Genomic DNA, 14929 nt, shown 5'->3' with positions numbered 1-14929 from the left:
TAATTATAATGTAATGTAAATTCCTGTTATATTTTTTATCATAATTTCTTTAGGTAACTAGTGTGAACATCAGTTATGCTGACACAGGACTCTTTGGATTCTTTGTGGCAGGTCAACCAGGTGATATGCCTAGTGTAAGTGCGTTTGTCTTCTTTTACTTAATGCATATCATATAACATTGAGTAGTGTATTTAAAGCTATAGGAGTAACTGGAAATAGTTTCAATAGCTGAAAATTTTAATAACAAAATAAAAAATTTTAAATTCTAAATTTTCATAAATCTTTTAGTTAAAACCAGAGCACTGTCTTGATTTATTAGTAACAGCTTCTGCATTGAAAGTATGCCCTTTAGCCATCATGTCAGAAAATACAAAATCAAAGACATGTGAATAAGGAAATTAATATCAAAGTAGCATACTTCTTGCAGAAAATACATACTGCTCTCAAAAAATTGCTCTTTCTTGATTTAACTGACTGTCCACACTATCAACATCAAAATTCAGTACTTCATTCTCTGGCTAACCTCTGAGAACCAGTGACATTATTCATATCATTGGAGAGGAGGCAAATATTAATGAACTTTTCTGAATTTTGAAACAAATTAGAATGTATGAATAGTTCCTGAACTGAAATGAAATTGAGCTGACTTCATTCTTAATTATTTTCTAACATTCTTATGAATAGGCACACTATAGCCACAGTAGCCTATGTGCCATTAAACACCCATACCCCCCAACACACTCGTATAATTGCAACACTGAGTTGAGTAGAAAAATGTGACTTTTATTTCACCCCTCAGCCACATCATTTTATTAATTTTAAGTTGTATCACACTTGCATTGATTGATTGATCAATTTTGTGTTTACTGGCAGCTTAAGCCATAATGCACCAAGTCAAATTAAATGGTGCATTTCATTACCTTAGTATTAAGGCAACTAAAGGTCATGTCATATATTCTGTCTACAAATTGCTTGTATTTTAAAGTTTTGTTTATTTTGCAGGAGTAAAAGAAAAAAATTCCATGAGAAAAAATGTACATAACCCTCACCTGAGACTGAGTAATTCAGTCATGGTGTGTGTCGGGGGGTCCTCACATCACAGTGGGGGAAGTATTTTCATCTTCAGCCAGTAGCAGAAATTAAACTCAGGCCTTTCTCACGCAGTGTGTGAGAGAGAATACTGTCAGCTGTGCTTCCTATTAGGACAAGAATACAAATATTTATATTAGAAATATTGATGTGTACCAGTAATAGGGCTGGTAAGGAATAAAACCCTAAATGGTTAGGTTAGGATCACCTGTTTCAAGAAAACTACCATCTCCGATACCTTTAATTGAAATGAAAACAATGACCAGCATTTCTCGGACTGTGAGTTGTGCCCCTCCGTTGGATTGCAGAAAAATTTGAATGGGTTGCGAAATTTTCGATAAAATTTCAAATCAATTTATTACAAAGTTTTTAACAATATATGTTTATAAAATGTTATAAAATGTGTATTCCTTACAATGTATAGTTAATGGATAAGTACTTTTTTTTGTTTATTATATTTATACTGTGAATGTAAAAAATTGAGAGGAGGCCAAGACATCACATTCTTCTGTTTATAATTACATCTTCCAAAAATGGATTGTTGATATTTTTTTGCAAGTTAGTTAGGTGGGCCTTGTTATAAAATAACTTGAGAAATGGTGATATAGACAATTACTAAGTCTGAAATCAGTGCTTTAATTGATGTAAATATCTCTCTCTCTCTCTCTCTCTCTCTCTCTCTGTCCGTCCGTCTGTCCCAAATTATGTATTTTTTTAAAGTGCCATCCTTGATTTTAATGGAATTTAATTTCTTTACTTGTCCATAAAAATTCCTTCCACATATGACCAGATCTGCAATTTTTTTTTATGGTGGCAACATTGTTCACTATGCAACATGCAGTGTGCTGGTATTTCTTACTGCTCTCTGTCCAAGAACATAAAAACTAGACACATGCACACATCTCTGGACCTATAACCTAGGCATTTATCTGGAAACTGGAAAAAATCTGTGCCATAAGGAATGTACATAAGCATTAAAAATGTTGCTCATTATGCGCATAAATATGGTAGCAATCATTTTAGAAGAAAGTCTGGAAAATGTGGCCTCATTCATACGTATAGGACTGATATAGCTGAATGGTTAAGTGAAATGCACATGTTTGAGTAGATATTAATTTGAGACACGTGACTGCTAAATATGGTTGACAATTATATTCAGTGTCAAATAATTAATTGTAAACTCTTCTGACCTAGTGGTTGTTCTGGAGTATAAACAGATTTGAGAATATGTTCATTTTATGTGGAGATACAGGTGCTGCCCAAAAGTTTTGAGAATGGTCATGCAGCAGAATGACTGTTTTTTGGGGATAAAGTGCAGTAGTTTGGATCATTGTATGCCTTTATGTTATGCTAGCCATGGATGGAAAATGCGTACAACATGCTTTGTAATTTTCATGTCTGACAGTTTCTGTTCAACATCCAAATCCTGTCATCTCACGTAGTGATTGCAATACTGATTTCCAGTATTGCAATCCACTAATACCATTATTTCATGCAATTTTTTGGTACCAAAATACCAGTATTTTTATTAATAAAATTTCAATATTTTAGCTTTCTAGCCTTAGATTCTAGAACTAAAAGTTTATTTTTCAATTTAGATATGCATAAACAAAAACTGGCAACTTGCAATATGCAAGCCACTTGTGTAAAGCAACAATATGCCTGTGTCTATCTGTCTATCTGACTGGTCCTAAGCACTGGGATTTCCAACAATAAGGCTAGTGACACCTCGCTGCCAATTAATGGAAAACCTCCCAAATTTGGAGTTTGAAAGTTGCCCACGATATTTCATGGTGACACATATAACAACACACACAATAGTTGGTGTAGTGCCAAGCACTGTCTCCTGCAGTGTAGTGCGATATAATTGAAAGAACAAGGTTTCCTCGTTTTTAGACATTTTCTTTGTTATTAATTGATTGATTATTCTAATACACTGCTAATATTAACAGTAAGTAATAAAGGTACACAATTTATGCTTATCAATTGTCATTTCTACTAAGAATTATTAATTTAGTTATTATATTAATGTATATATTTTACAGATTAATATTATCCAGAATGAATAATATTACATTTAAAGACCACAGAGAAATAAATGATAGGAACTCAGTATAGTTCTATTATAAATCAAGAAATTGTGTTCAAAAAGCATTGATTGATCTTAATTCTAAAATTAATTTCACTGAGAATGAATTCAGTACTATATCAATTGCAATTTCAGCTCTTCTTCCAGTGAAATTTGCTAACTGCAATTGTGACTACAGTTTATGATGAAATCACTTGCTGAACAAAACTGTTCTCTGTTTTGTTCAGCAAGAGTTGTACATTGCATTAAAATTTCAAGTAGAACAAAGATTCACTGATTTAGAAAGTGTCCTTCTATACCTCCATAATTCTTGTGAGGATAAAGAGAATCAACAAAGCAAAGTTTATATTGCAAGAATTATTTATACTCTAGTTCAAAGACCTGAAACAATGGAATATCAAGACATTACCGAGGTTGAAATTATTAACTCCACCTCTGCATCTTCATGTAGAGGTAAAGTTAATAAACTTCCAGCCAAAGATGAAATAGAAATGCTTTTGATGAAATGGAAACTATAGTTTCCATTTCATCAAAAACTATATTATGATGAAACGGAAACTATAGTTTCCGTTTCATCATAAAGAGATACTTGACAGTATTACAAAAAATAATTTCAGACATTCTTCCAATAATGGCAGTCACTTCACACAGTGCACATGCACTGCGTGAAGTAAATCCCAAGGGAAATACTTTGAAATATTTCAGTTATTTTGCATTGAAAATGTAAAACTACTGAAGTTAAAGAGATATTTGTTTTTAAATACATTATTATAACTTTTGAATAGTACTACACATTTTCAATTTCTTAAACAATTTTTTGCAATTTTTTTTTTTTTTTTTTTTTTTTGTTTCAAATTTTGTGCTGTCTTTAGAGCTGAATGAGTGCTCTTACACACACTTCTTTTTTATTTGCTAGTTGATAAAGTTGAATTTTTCTCTCAAAATTTAACCACACACTTCCTTAGTTGCATGTATTCCTATTTTCACAGTTAAATCAAAATACTGCCTATTCAAGATTATTCCCAGATGGAAGCCTAAAATATGTCTTTTAAGGGTTCCAACTGAAATTTTAGTAAATTTGTTCAGTTTAACCATCATTAAGTGTCCAAATAATTACATATAAGTTTATCATTATTAAGAATATACATAGCAATTCAGCTAATATATTCTTGGGATTCCTGCAATTTGTTTATATCTATTTTATGTATAATTCTCATTTGTTTCATCAAATAAAAGCCAATTTCTTCACTTCAAACGCCTCAACTTAGGGCTGTGATATCATTTATAGCTCTAAGTTGTGCCCCATAAAATTATGCATCATGGCCTGAATTGAAGTGATGTAGCCCATTAGCTAATACAATCACTTCCAACTATCAGATTTGTTTGCATTATCTTAAATTTATTTTACTTTAGCTTTTGAAGACTCTTGTTACTCAGATGCGGGAGGAAACGAAAAAGCTGGCTGAAAAAGATGTTGCAACAGCCAAGTATGTATAAATAATTTTTTTTTTTTTTTTTTTTTTTTCATATATAAAATAAAACATTTTGAAACAGCAGTAATTTTGAAAACTTTCCTTGTAATATATTTTTACAATTAAATTACTTTCAATTAAAATTATATTAATTTTATACTTATATGAATTTAAATGCTTAAAAAATTCTGTTTTCCTTATGTAGAGCTACATAAGAAGTTATTGTGTGTTAGTTGTTGTTTGGCTGTATGTTTAGCCACTTTTTTTTTTTTTTTTCCTTTTAACTTTCTTGCTTCCTTTCCTGTTTTTTATATGGAACAAATAGCAAAATAATGAAATCCTCATATTTAAAAGTTTTCACTCTGCACTAAAGGATATTTTTCTGTTAATTTTTGTACTCTAAGTAGTATTGGCAGAATTATACAGGGTGTCTCAAAAATATTTGTACAAGTGTTTAGGGGAGATAGGTAACATCTAAAGGAATGTGAATCGCATAGAAACCCATAACCGGAAACGTCACGGGAAAGTAGTAGCAGAGGCACAAGAAGCAGAAATGACACAAGACAGTAATTAGTGGCAAACATTTATTTTACATAATATTAACAATGGAGTACGAGATGAATGCATTTCATGATGTTACAACAGATGTTTGAAGGTTCCACCATGAGACGCATTGCATGTGTGACACCAATGCATCATGGATTGGCAGACACAGTCAAACACACCTGGAGTTTCTTTTGACAGTAGCAGCAGTGCAGATGAGTCTCGCCACGAGATCCATTTCTGTCTCCACAGGCGATTCATACACGATAGATTTGAGGGTCCCCCACAGAAAGAAATCAAGGCTCGATAAATCAGGTGAGCGTGTGGGCCAGGCAATGGGTCCACCACGGCCAATCCATCGACGCCCAAAATGCCTGTTCGAATGGTCACAAACACACCTTCCGTAATGGGCAGGTGCCCCGTCATGTTGAAACCAAATGTTGCGTCTCACATTTGCTGGAACATCGTCCAGTTCTAGAAAGATCCGATATTTAGCAGAGTTCATGCGGGATGGTAACAGGTATGGGCCGACTAAGCAGTCGCCAACCATACCTGCCCACACATTTATTGCGAAGTGGTATTGTGCCGCATGGGGGTGCACACCGTGTGGGTTGTTGTGAGCCCACACATGAGCATTGTGCTGATTGAATAAGCCTTCCCGAGTGAAATAAGCCTCATCCGTGACCAAAACATAGGCTGAAAAATTCAAGTCTTGAACACTTTCTTGGAGAAACCACTGTGCAAAAGCCACATGTGCAGGATGATCTTGGGGGAGCAGTAACTGAACCCTTTGGAGATGAAAGGGGTATAAGGAATCGTGGTGCCAGACACACTGTACACTGCAACAAGACACTCCTAAGGCAGAGGCAACGGCACGTGTGCTGGTAGTAGCATTATTCTGGACGGCATTCAACACACTTTCTTCCATGGCGGGAGTTCGCGTCAAACATGGTCTGCCCACACTACTCCTGTTACCTCTAAATGACCCATAATCACACAAATTTTGATGCACACATGCAAACAAATGGTGGTCCAGTATAAGTCTGTCTGGGAAGCGTTCTCCATAAATTCGTTGAGCGGCTCGTCCATTGCCCTCTGCTAATCACAGTTTGTATATCGATGCATGCTCTTCGTGCGGCGACTACTGCTTAAATGAGTAAACCAGAAATTTTCCCTCTCGCGAACTGATGAACAGCGCCGTGTACCGACTTACGGTGACGTTTCCAGTTATGGGTCATTCCTTTAGATGTTACCTACCTCCCCTAAACGTTTGTACCAATATTTTTGAGACACCCTGTATAAGGAAACAAGCTTATGCAGTTCTAGCCAAAAATAAATAAATTAAATAATGAATTCTCAAGATATATTGATCCTCTGTGACAACATTGCTTGCTAAAGGGAAATGGCTGAATTAAAATCACTTTTTTAACCTTGTGTTTAGATGTTTGGTCTGAGATAGAAGTTTTTTTATTGAAAAAAGTGATTTTTTTTAAAACCTTTTCAGAGTAAAAAACTAACTGTTAAAAGACATTGTTTATAGGGACAGTGCACTAATGCATTTTTGGCATGAGGTTGTCTTTAGCATCAGAGAAGTTTCATCAAGTGTGCCATGACTAAAGCCATACAACAATATGCACTATCAGTATATCAGTATTATGCTTAGTATTCAGCACTTTCTTCCTGTTCCCACCCCCACTACCATTGTCACAGCGTTAAAAATCATCTTTGTGTACTTGGTATCAGTGACAGAATAACTAATATTGCTAGATCCTTTAAATCCTCTGTACCCCCTCCCCCACACACACAAAAAAGCTTGTTACTATGCTTTTCAGTTCCACACCTAAGTCAGTCCTCATAGGGACAATGTTTAACTCTCCCTCACTAATCTGGCCACCCTTTGAACCTTTTTTTTTCTAGAAGTTCTGTCTTTTTTTTTTTTTTTTTTTAGATGTAGCCCCAGAGCAGAATACGGCATTCTAAATATGGTCTCACCATTGTATAGAGAAACACTGACTTCCTTTTCCTTACTTGCAAAGGCTCCATAAATCACTGATAGGATTTATCGAGCCTTTAAAGTGAAATTCAGTTGGGAAAACACTCTGCCTTCCTATGTTATTCCTGGATTTTTGTTCAACAGGTGTAAAATCTTGCATTTAATATCATTAAATTTTTAACTACTACTTTTCAGACCATATTTGTAACTGGTCAAAATCATTTTGTAGCAACATAGCCTGGCTCTGGTCACAACTGCTCTCCCAACCTTCAAATCATAAGCAAACTTTGACAGCTTCCCTTATACTCCTTCACAAGTGTTATTAAAGAGATTAGAAACAAAATTAGAACCTAACACTGATCACTGAGGGACAACCGTACTATACTGATCCATTCCCAAGGTTCTTATTTATGACTACCTTCTGTCTCCTTCAGCCAGCCCATCTAAGGATTCTTACTCTAATCCCAGCTTGTTCCCATTTATAGGATGATTGTGGTTCTGGAGCAGGGGCAGCTCATTGGTAGGCACTGCAGAACTGCAGCACCCCCAGCTTTTTAAATCTAAATATACAGTCAACAGAGTTATATGAAATTTTGTGAAGAACAATGCAATGAATATTTTTATTAACAGATTCTGCAGGACCTGTATAGTATACTGTGGGATCTGTATAGTATACTCATCCTCTATTTCCAATAATCATTTCAATAATAAACAAATAAAAAATGCAAAATCATTTTCAACTTTGAAGTTTAACCATAAGCAGAACCGTGTGCTACGCAGTTCCACATTTTGGCCCCAGTGGTTGAGTCAATACCTAGTTGGCAGGTTGCCAATACACATTTTTCAGAGGTGACAAAATGAGTCAAAGGAACTGTGGAGCGAGCAGTGCCGATTTGAACAGTGCACCAAACCTGAATGAAAAAGTTATTAATCTATTTTCAACAAATAAAAACTGAAGGATGGGTTTTATTTTTAAATAAAATTACAAGATTACCCAAGTCTATTAATAGTAAGTGTCCAGTTAATGTTTTGTAGTATTTTTAACTTGCTTATTATTATTACTATCTATGTCTACATGTCTTATAACCAAGGCAATTTAATGTAACTTTAAGAAGCAGCACCCCCCCCCCCCCCTACATCAGAAGCACGATCCGCCACTGTTCTGGAGAGTAATGTATGTGGATCTCTTATAAGCATGTGAGAGTTAATTGTTCCACTATTATATCAGATGTGCTGAAGCAGTAATAAAGTTGTGAACTTCTCTGATCCCTTGGGGCTGTACTCATTAATAAACAGAAATTTATTTATAATAATCTCTTGCATGGAAACTATCAAAAACTTTACTTAAGTATGGGTATGTAATGATTATTATTTCTTGCTTCCATCCTTTATGACATTATCACAGTAATTAACCAGATTGTAACTAGATAAAACTTCCCCTTCATTTGTAAACTTAATCATAGATTCCATGACCTTGCCTATCACAGAAGTCAGATTCAGTGGACTGCTTTATAATTGTCCATCACCTCTTTAGCTCCTCCATTATGGACTTGGGGATGTGAGACATTAGCAACTTTTCCAGTTGAATGGGATGAACTCAGATCTAATAATGATCTTATTACTATTCCTCATAGTTTAATACATTCATGTGCCACCTTGTTTAGTATGGCACTCAATAATTCTTGTTAGCACTTCATAGAGATTTTGGGGTAAAATTGCAAGGTTGAAGGAATGGTGCCAGGGAAAAATCTGAAATTTTATGGTTTTTTTAATGTGGGCTTATTTTTATTAAGTATTTTCTGTTTGAATACTTTGTGTGTATGTATATAAAAAAAAAATCGGGTGATTCCTTCTAAATATACAAGACAAGGTTTTATTTTGAATCCAAGTTCAATTTTTCCTTTCTAAATGATAAGGAATAGGATTTAGACATGGAGATTTTGTGGTATGTGCACTTTTTAAATAACCTAAATGCAACTTAGTGAAGATTAAGTTCATTTCATAGCCTTTCAAAGTTTATTAGTTTCCACTGAAGAGCACGGTCCCTATATAAAGTAAATGTTAACTTGATTGTTGTGTTTAGGAAATAGACAATTGGGTTTCATGCCATTATGGCAAGATTTAAACTGAATGGTTTTAATAATTTCCAAATGAGCAGAAGTGGATATAACATTAATGAGAAAAATGAATTTTGAATTGTCATATGTTCTTTCTTTGTTACAGGCACAAGCTAAAAGCAGTTTTAAATATGGCCCAAGAAAGTCAGACTGATTTGTTAGCAGAGATGGGATTGCAAGCAGTGGTCTTGGGACAGCTTACAAGTAATGCTGAAATTGAGAAAAGCATTGATAAAATTACTGCACAAGATGTTGAAAATGTATGTATTCAATTAACTTAAAAAATTTCATTTAATTAAGTGATGAAATTCTCTTTTTTTAAATACCTTCAATTCACATGCATAGGATTTGTAGCATAATATATAGTGCTGTATGTTTTGCCAAAATACAAAAAAAAATAGTTTTGTAAGGTTTTATTCATTTGTTATATAAAATCATTTTCAATATGAGCTCTATTGACATTGCACTCTATAAATAAAGAGCAGAATTTCTTAATATTGCCAACACCTTTGTCAGTTTCTTTAATAACAACTTCATTTCATTCTTAATTCTCAAGTGGTATTTGTATTGACACTATAGACATGCTTAATCAGAAAGCTCCAAAGAAAGTAATTTCAGGATGGGTTTTGCTGAATAGCAGCCACACCCAGCTGGAAACAATAAGCAGTTAATAAAATTTTTGTGAAGGAAATTTGTCATTACATTTAATGTGGAGACATGCAACGTCTGGTATAAAAAAAAATGATCCATTTAAATTTACTGATTCTTGGAAAACAGGAATTGTATTACTGAAAAAGCTGTAGAGGATCCCATGTTTACCGATTGCTGACAAAGCAGCAATTTACGAATTAATAGAGATTTTCAGTGTCAATCCTCAAATTTTGTTTAACATGGCTATTAAGGTGAAAATAAGCTTCATCTATGAACCACATTTGATCAGTAATGTAAGAAATTATTGATTAAATGTGAATTGAAAAACTTGATACAAATCTTTTATTGCTCTCATCGAGAGCTACAATATGTATTTTATATTATTACAAAATTTATTTTCTTATAACAAATGGAAAATGAGAGAAGGGTGCAATGTACAGGTTCCACTGTTCAAGCTTAAATAAAACTCACTCATTTGCTAATTAATAAACTGGATAAGATATTGAAAACTAGGATGAGACTACCAAAGCTGTAAACTTTGAAAGGTGCATAAAGTTGAAATTAACTTGCTTGATACGTTAGAAATAACTTTGATTGTATAAAGGGGCTTTTTTAAATATATATGGTCATGGAGTTAAAAAGGAGACTATTCTCCATCTACCTTATGCCAATAGGTTTATCTCTTATTTTGCATGAGAATGTGAATGTTTTTGCATTTCTTTCTCCCAATAACGAATGATTACTCCCCCCCCCCATATTTTCTTTTATATTTAACTCTTTCTCTACACATAAATTGTTAACTATTAATTGATAATAAATCAAAAATATTGTTCTTGTTTCTGACTTGTTTTTTAATTATTCTGATATTGTAAACGTGTGTGTTTGATGATTTAATTTTAATTCCTTTAATTAATCCCCCATCTTTAACAGTAACTAGAAAACCCTTCAAAACCCAGCATTTTATGCAGGTAATTTGCTTATATGTAACTTAATTGTTCCCTCTTGGCAAACTGCTTTTCCAGTTATGGCTCACTGGTCACTTTAACACAATTCACCAGTAAATTAATTGTTTTGATGCATGATTTCATTTGTTGAAGTTATTCCTATCCTAGGATTGCTTGGGAATATCTTAACATAACCTGACACCATAAATAAATAAAAAAAAAAAAATCTATCTTTTCACATAACTTGTAAATTTCGAATGAATTCAACAAATTTTCTTATGCTATGCTAAAACTGTTTGAAACAGATATTTGGATAGGTTCAGAGGATTAAAAATAAATGCTACTTATTTCACCAACAAATAAAATTCATTGAAACAATATGCTGATTTCCTATTTGGTGTTTAGCATAGACTAAACATCCATGCTTAACTGTAGACACTTAGCTGTTTATGCTTAACTGCTAATAATAGCATCGGATGAATATTTTATACAGAGAGATTATTTTACTATGCATCCATCTGCTTTCCTTCATATGGCATTACATCTGAAGTGAGTTTCAATTGTTAAAGGCGTATTACCAGAATCATTACTTTCACATTTGTGATGTATTTTTATTAAGGTAGAATAACTAAATTGTGATAATTACATAAAGTACATACAGTAGACAATCAACAAACTGGTATTGAAAGGTCAGAGGGGTGCTTCATGTAGTGTTACAAGTACCCCATGGCTGCCCATATTATCTATACAAAGTAGTTTGTGTCGCTGCTGGCCATGAGAAAATGTAATTACGAATTTGTGTAACAATAATATATATTATTATAGTGAAAAGTATTGATCAAAATGGTATTAAGCATGGATCACTTGTGTGTTTATTCTCAAAGTAATAAATTATAAAGATACATAAAGCACTAAATTTATTTTTTTCCCCTCTTTCTTTCTCTCTTCTAGGTTGCTTGCAAAATAATGAAAATGAAACCTAGTATGGCAGCAGTAGGTAAACTTCATAGCACACCTCATCTTGATGAATTGCTGTGAGCATTGTAATTATTACTGTTCTCGAAAAGTTTAATTTAATGTAGAATAAATGGAGGTTATATTGATCAACAGTGTTGTAATTTACAGAAAAATAAAGTTTTCTTAGAGATTTGTAGTATTTTGTTTTGATAAATACTTGCTGCCTCTATCAAAATTTGAATCATGTGACAGCTAACATGATTTTGTTCTGTTACTGTATAAAAAGTTCATAACTTGTGTGTTGCTTAGTTTATAAACATCTATGTGTATGTCAAAAGCAGATCTAAAACTTGCTGGGAAAGCACGTGTAGCTAGGTGTAGCTGTAGAGAAGTTTAACAAGGTTTAAGCTCTGTCAATAAATTCCCTCGGGACATTTCTCTATACTATGCTCCTCTAGAGTAGCAGAAGAGTAGAAATTCAAAGCCCTTTCATAACTTGGTTACAGGTATTTCCAATGACAAGAAATAGCATGTGAACCAAGTTATGAAAGGCTCTTTTGTACAACACTTCTGTTTACATATGAGGTCTCCCAGGTTCAAGCTTTTTGTGCAGATGACTGTCAACTTGACTTTGCTCTGCAATTTTTTGCCAGGTTGGAAGTGGATGAGAAATGGTCTACCATCCACTGCAAGATGAAGCACACTTCACTCAATAAATGTAATTTGATCAGATATAAACTCAATTCCATGCTTCAAACTTCCCTTCATGATGTGATAGTTTGATGTAGTTTTTCTCAACGTTCATTTTGTCCTTGGTATAAAAGAAAACACAAAACTGCATAGAGAATCATGTAAGGATATTTATTATGAACTAAGGCTAATTTACATGAATTGATTCGGCAGAGAATTATTATTATTATTAATAATAATAATTCTGTTATTATTAACACCTGACATTTTGGGAGCTGCTTTGCTTTTTCTGAGGCTAGAGGACTGGCTGCTGAACTGCTAATATCCTGATATGTGTAGCATCACCACTGTTTGGTACTGCAGAGACTGGCAATGGAAATGATTATTTTCACTCAAGATGTTTCCTCACCACACGGCCAATAAATTTAGGAGAACATTAATGAACGTTTTTCTGATGGAGTAATTTTCATTTGGCTTGTGTTCAATGAACTTAACAGCAGAAAATATCTGGTTATGGGGATACCTTAAGTCCAGAATTTATACAGCGGTCCCTGCAATGGTACTAGAACTGAAAGTAGCTTTAATTAGAGGTAACAAACAAACATCCCAGGCAAAATGTTTTCATCAGCTGTTTCATCAGTGGTCAGCCATATTCAATGCATTGTAGATTAGATGTTAGGGGTGATCATATCAAAAGAACATTGTAATGTATGTATTGGTAATAGTTTTCTGATAGTCATTTTTATGTCACTTTAACTCCCTTAGTAGCTTTTTTGTAATTTGAGAGACACACGCAAAATGTTTTGCGGAACTACAGTGGCGGACAAAAAAACACTGCATCACCTTAAAAAATTAACATTTGTAGTGAAACATGTAAGATATTGTTTGATTACAGTCATTTTGTTTGTCACAAAGCAAAGATATTGCATCAGACAGTAATTGCAAGGTATTGCATCAGCCATTTCTATAAATACTGCATTGGAAGGGTTTACATGCTCATTAGTATCCTGTTTTGCAGAGGTGTAAGCATGACTCCATATGTTTAGTTGACACCAAGGAAAAAAAGTGTAGCTGTTGCTCTGTCCCAGGAAGGGCTTTCTACATGTGCTATTGCTGATAAAATAGGCTGCCACCAGTCAACAGTATCCCGGGTGCTGAAATTAAAGCGTGAAACCGGTGATGTGAAGAGAAGACTGGATCAGACCGTAAGGGAGTGCTACGCCTTCCCAAGATCAATATTTGATCTTGGGAAGGCGTAACGTAATTGCCATGCTAGTGCTCTCGATCTAAAACTGGACTTTGAGATGGCCTCTGGCATTGAAACAAGTGCACGAACTATCCAAAGATGGCTTTCGGAATGTAGTCTGCATGCCTATCGGCCCAAGAAGAAGCCTTTGTTGACCAAACGAATGAGGAAAAAGCAACTTGCTTGGGCTAAAATGCATGTTTCATGGACAAAAGAGCAATGGGACACCATTATCTTTTCTGACGAATTGAAATTCAACCTGCATGGCTCGGATGGGAAGCGATATGTCAGAAGACAAAAATTGGAGGGCATACCATCCTGACTGCATAACACTGACTGTAAAGTTCCCCGTCAGTCAGATGGTCTGGGGTGGAGCAAATTAAGTTTATTAATGGAACGGTGAATGCAGAAACCTACAATTCTAGCTTGGAGGAGTGCCTGAAAGCTGAATGTTTGATTCATAAATTATGTGGGAGGTTTGCATGTTTATCAATAATATCAACTGGAATTTTTGTTTGTATTTCGATTTATGAGGGGCAGCCAATAAGTATTTACCCTCACTTGTAAATATTTGAGTTAGGGGTTTGATATTATATATGTATACTAGTCTCATAAGTTAATGTATATTCATTTGTTTTCTAGATCCATTGGTTACTAAGCTAGTCATGAATATAGTGCGAGGTGGTGTGCTGGAGAGGGCTTATGTCTGGTCCATTATAAAATTTCTTCATTTACAAGGCAAAGAAGCAAAACATAATCCCACAAGGAGATGAAAGCTGTATATGGAGAGGATTGCCCATCATATGAGATTGGGAAAAATTGGAAAAGACAGTCCAGGTGTGAGGCAAAGTAGTGTGCATTATGACCCAAGAGAAAAAAATCCATCTCGGACAGTCCCTGCCATTGTGGCTAAAGTGGAACAGATAATTGTCGAAGACAGACATGATACTATAAATTTTATGACAAATAAAGTGAACATTAGCCATGGGTCCATTTGCACCATTGTGCATGAGTTCCTGCACATGTTTAAGGTAGCAGCACAATGGGTTCAGAAATTACTGATAGCTCCTCCAGTAGCTTCACAGGAAAGAGTGTTCCATACAATTGTTGGAAAGAGAATGATTTTTTTGAGTGAATT

General features: G+C 34.3%; 1 protein-coding gene across 1 annotated transcript in view; it reads left to right on the top strand.

Moving 5' to 3' along the window:
• Positions 1 to 12051, top strand: part of UQCR-C2 (Ubiquinol-cytochrome c reductase core protein 2) — a 91771-nt gene extending 79720 nt beyond the window's left edge. The window contains exons 11-14 of the mRNA XM_090371493.1: positions 54 to 134; positions 4592 to 4665; positions 9410 to 9563; positions 11850 to 12051. Coding sequence (XP_090227619.1) covers positions 54 to 134; positions 4592 to 4665; positions 9410 to 9563; positions 11850 to 11936 — 396 coding nt within the window. The 3' untranslated portion in view covers positions 11937 to 12051. The remainder of the gene's footprint in view (positions 1 to 53; positions 135 to 4591; positions 4666 to 9409; positions 9564 to 11849) is intronic.
• Positions 12052 to 14929: the final 2878 nt, after the last annotated feature.

Source organism: Mastigoproctus giganteus, chromosome 4, assembly GCF_048544385.1.
Source record: "Mastigoproctus giganteus isolate SK-2022 chromosome 4, ASM4854438v1, whole genome shotgun sequence".
Classification (NCBI taxonomy): Eukaryota; Metazoa; Arthropoda; class Arachnida; order Uropygi; family Thelyphonidae; genus Mastigoproctus; species Mastigoproctus giganteus.
This window is presented reverse-complemented; position numbering and strand designations above follow the sequence as displayed.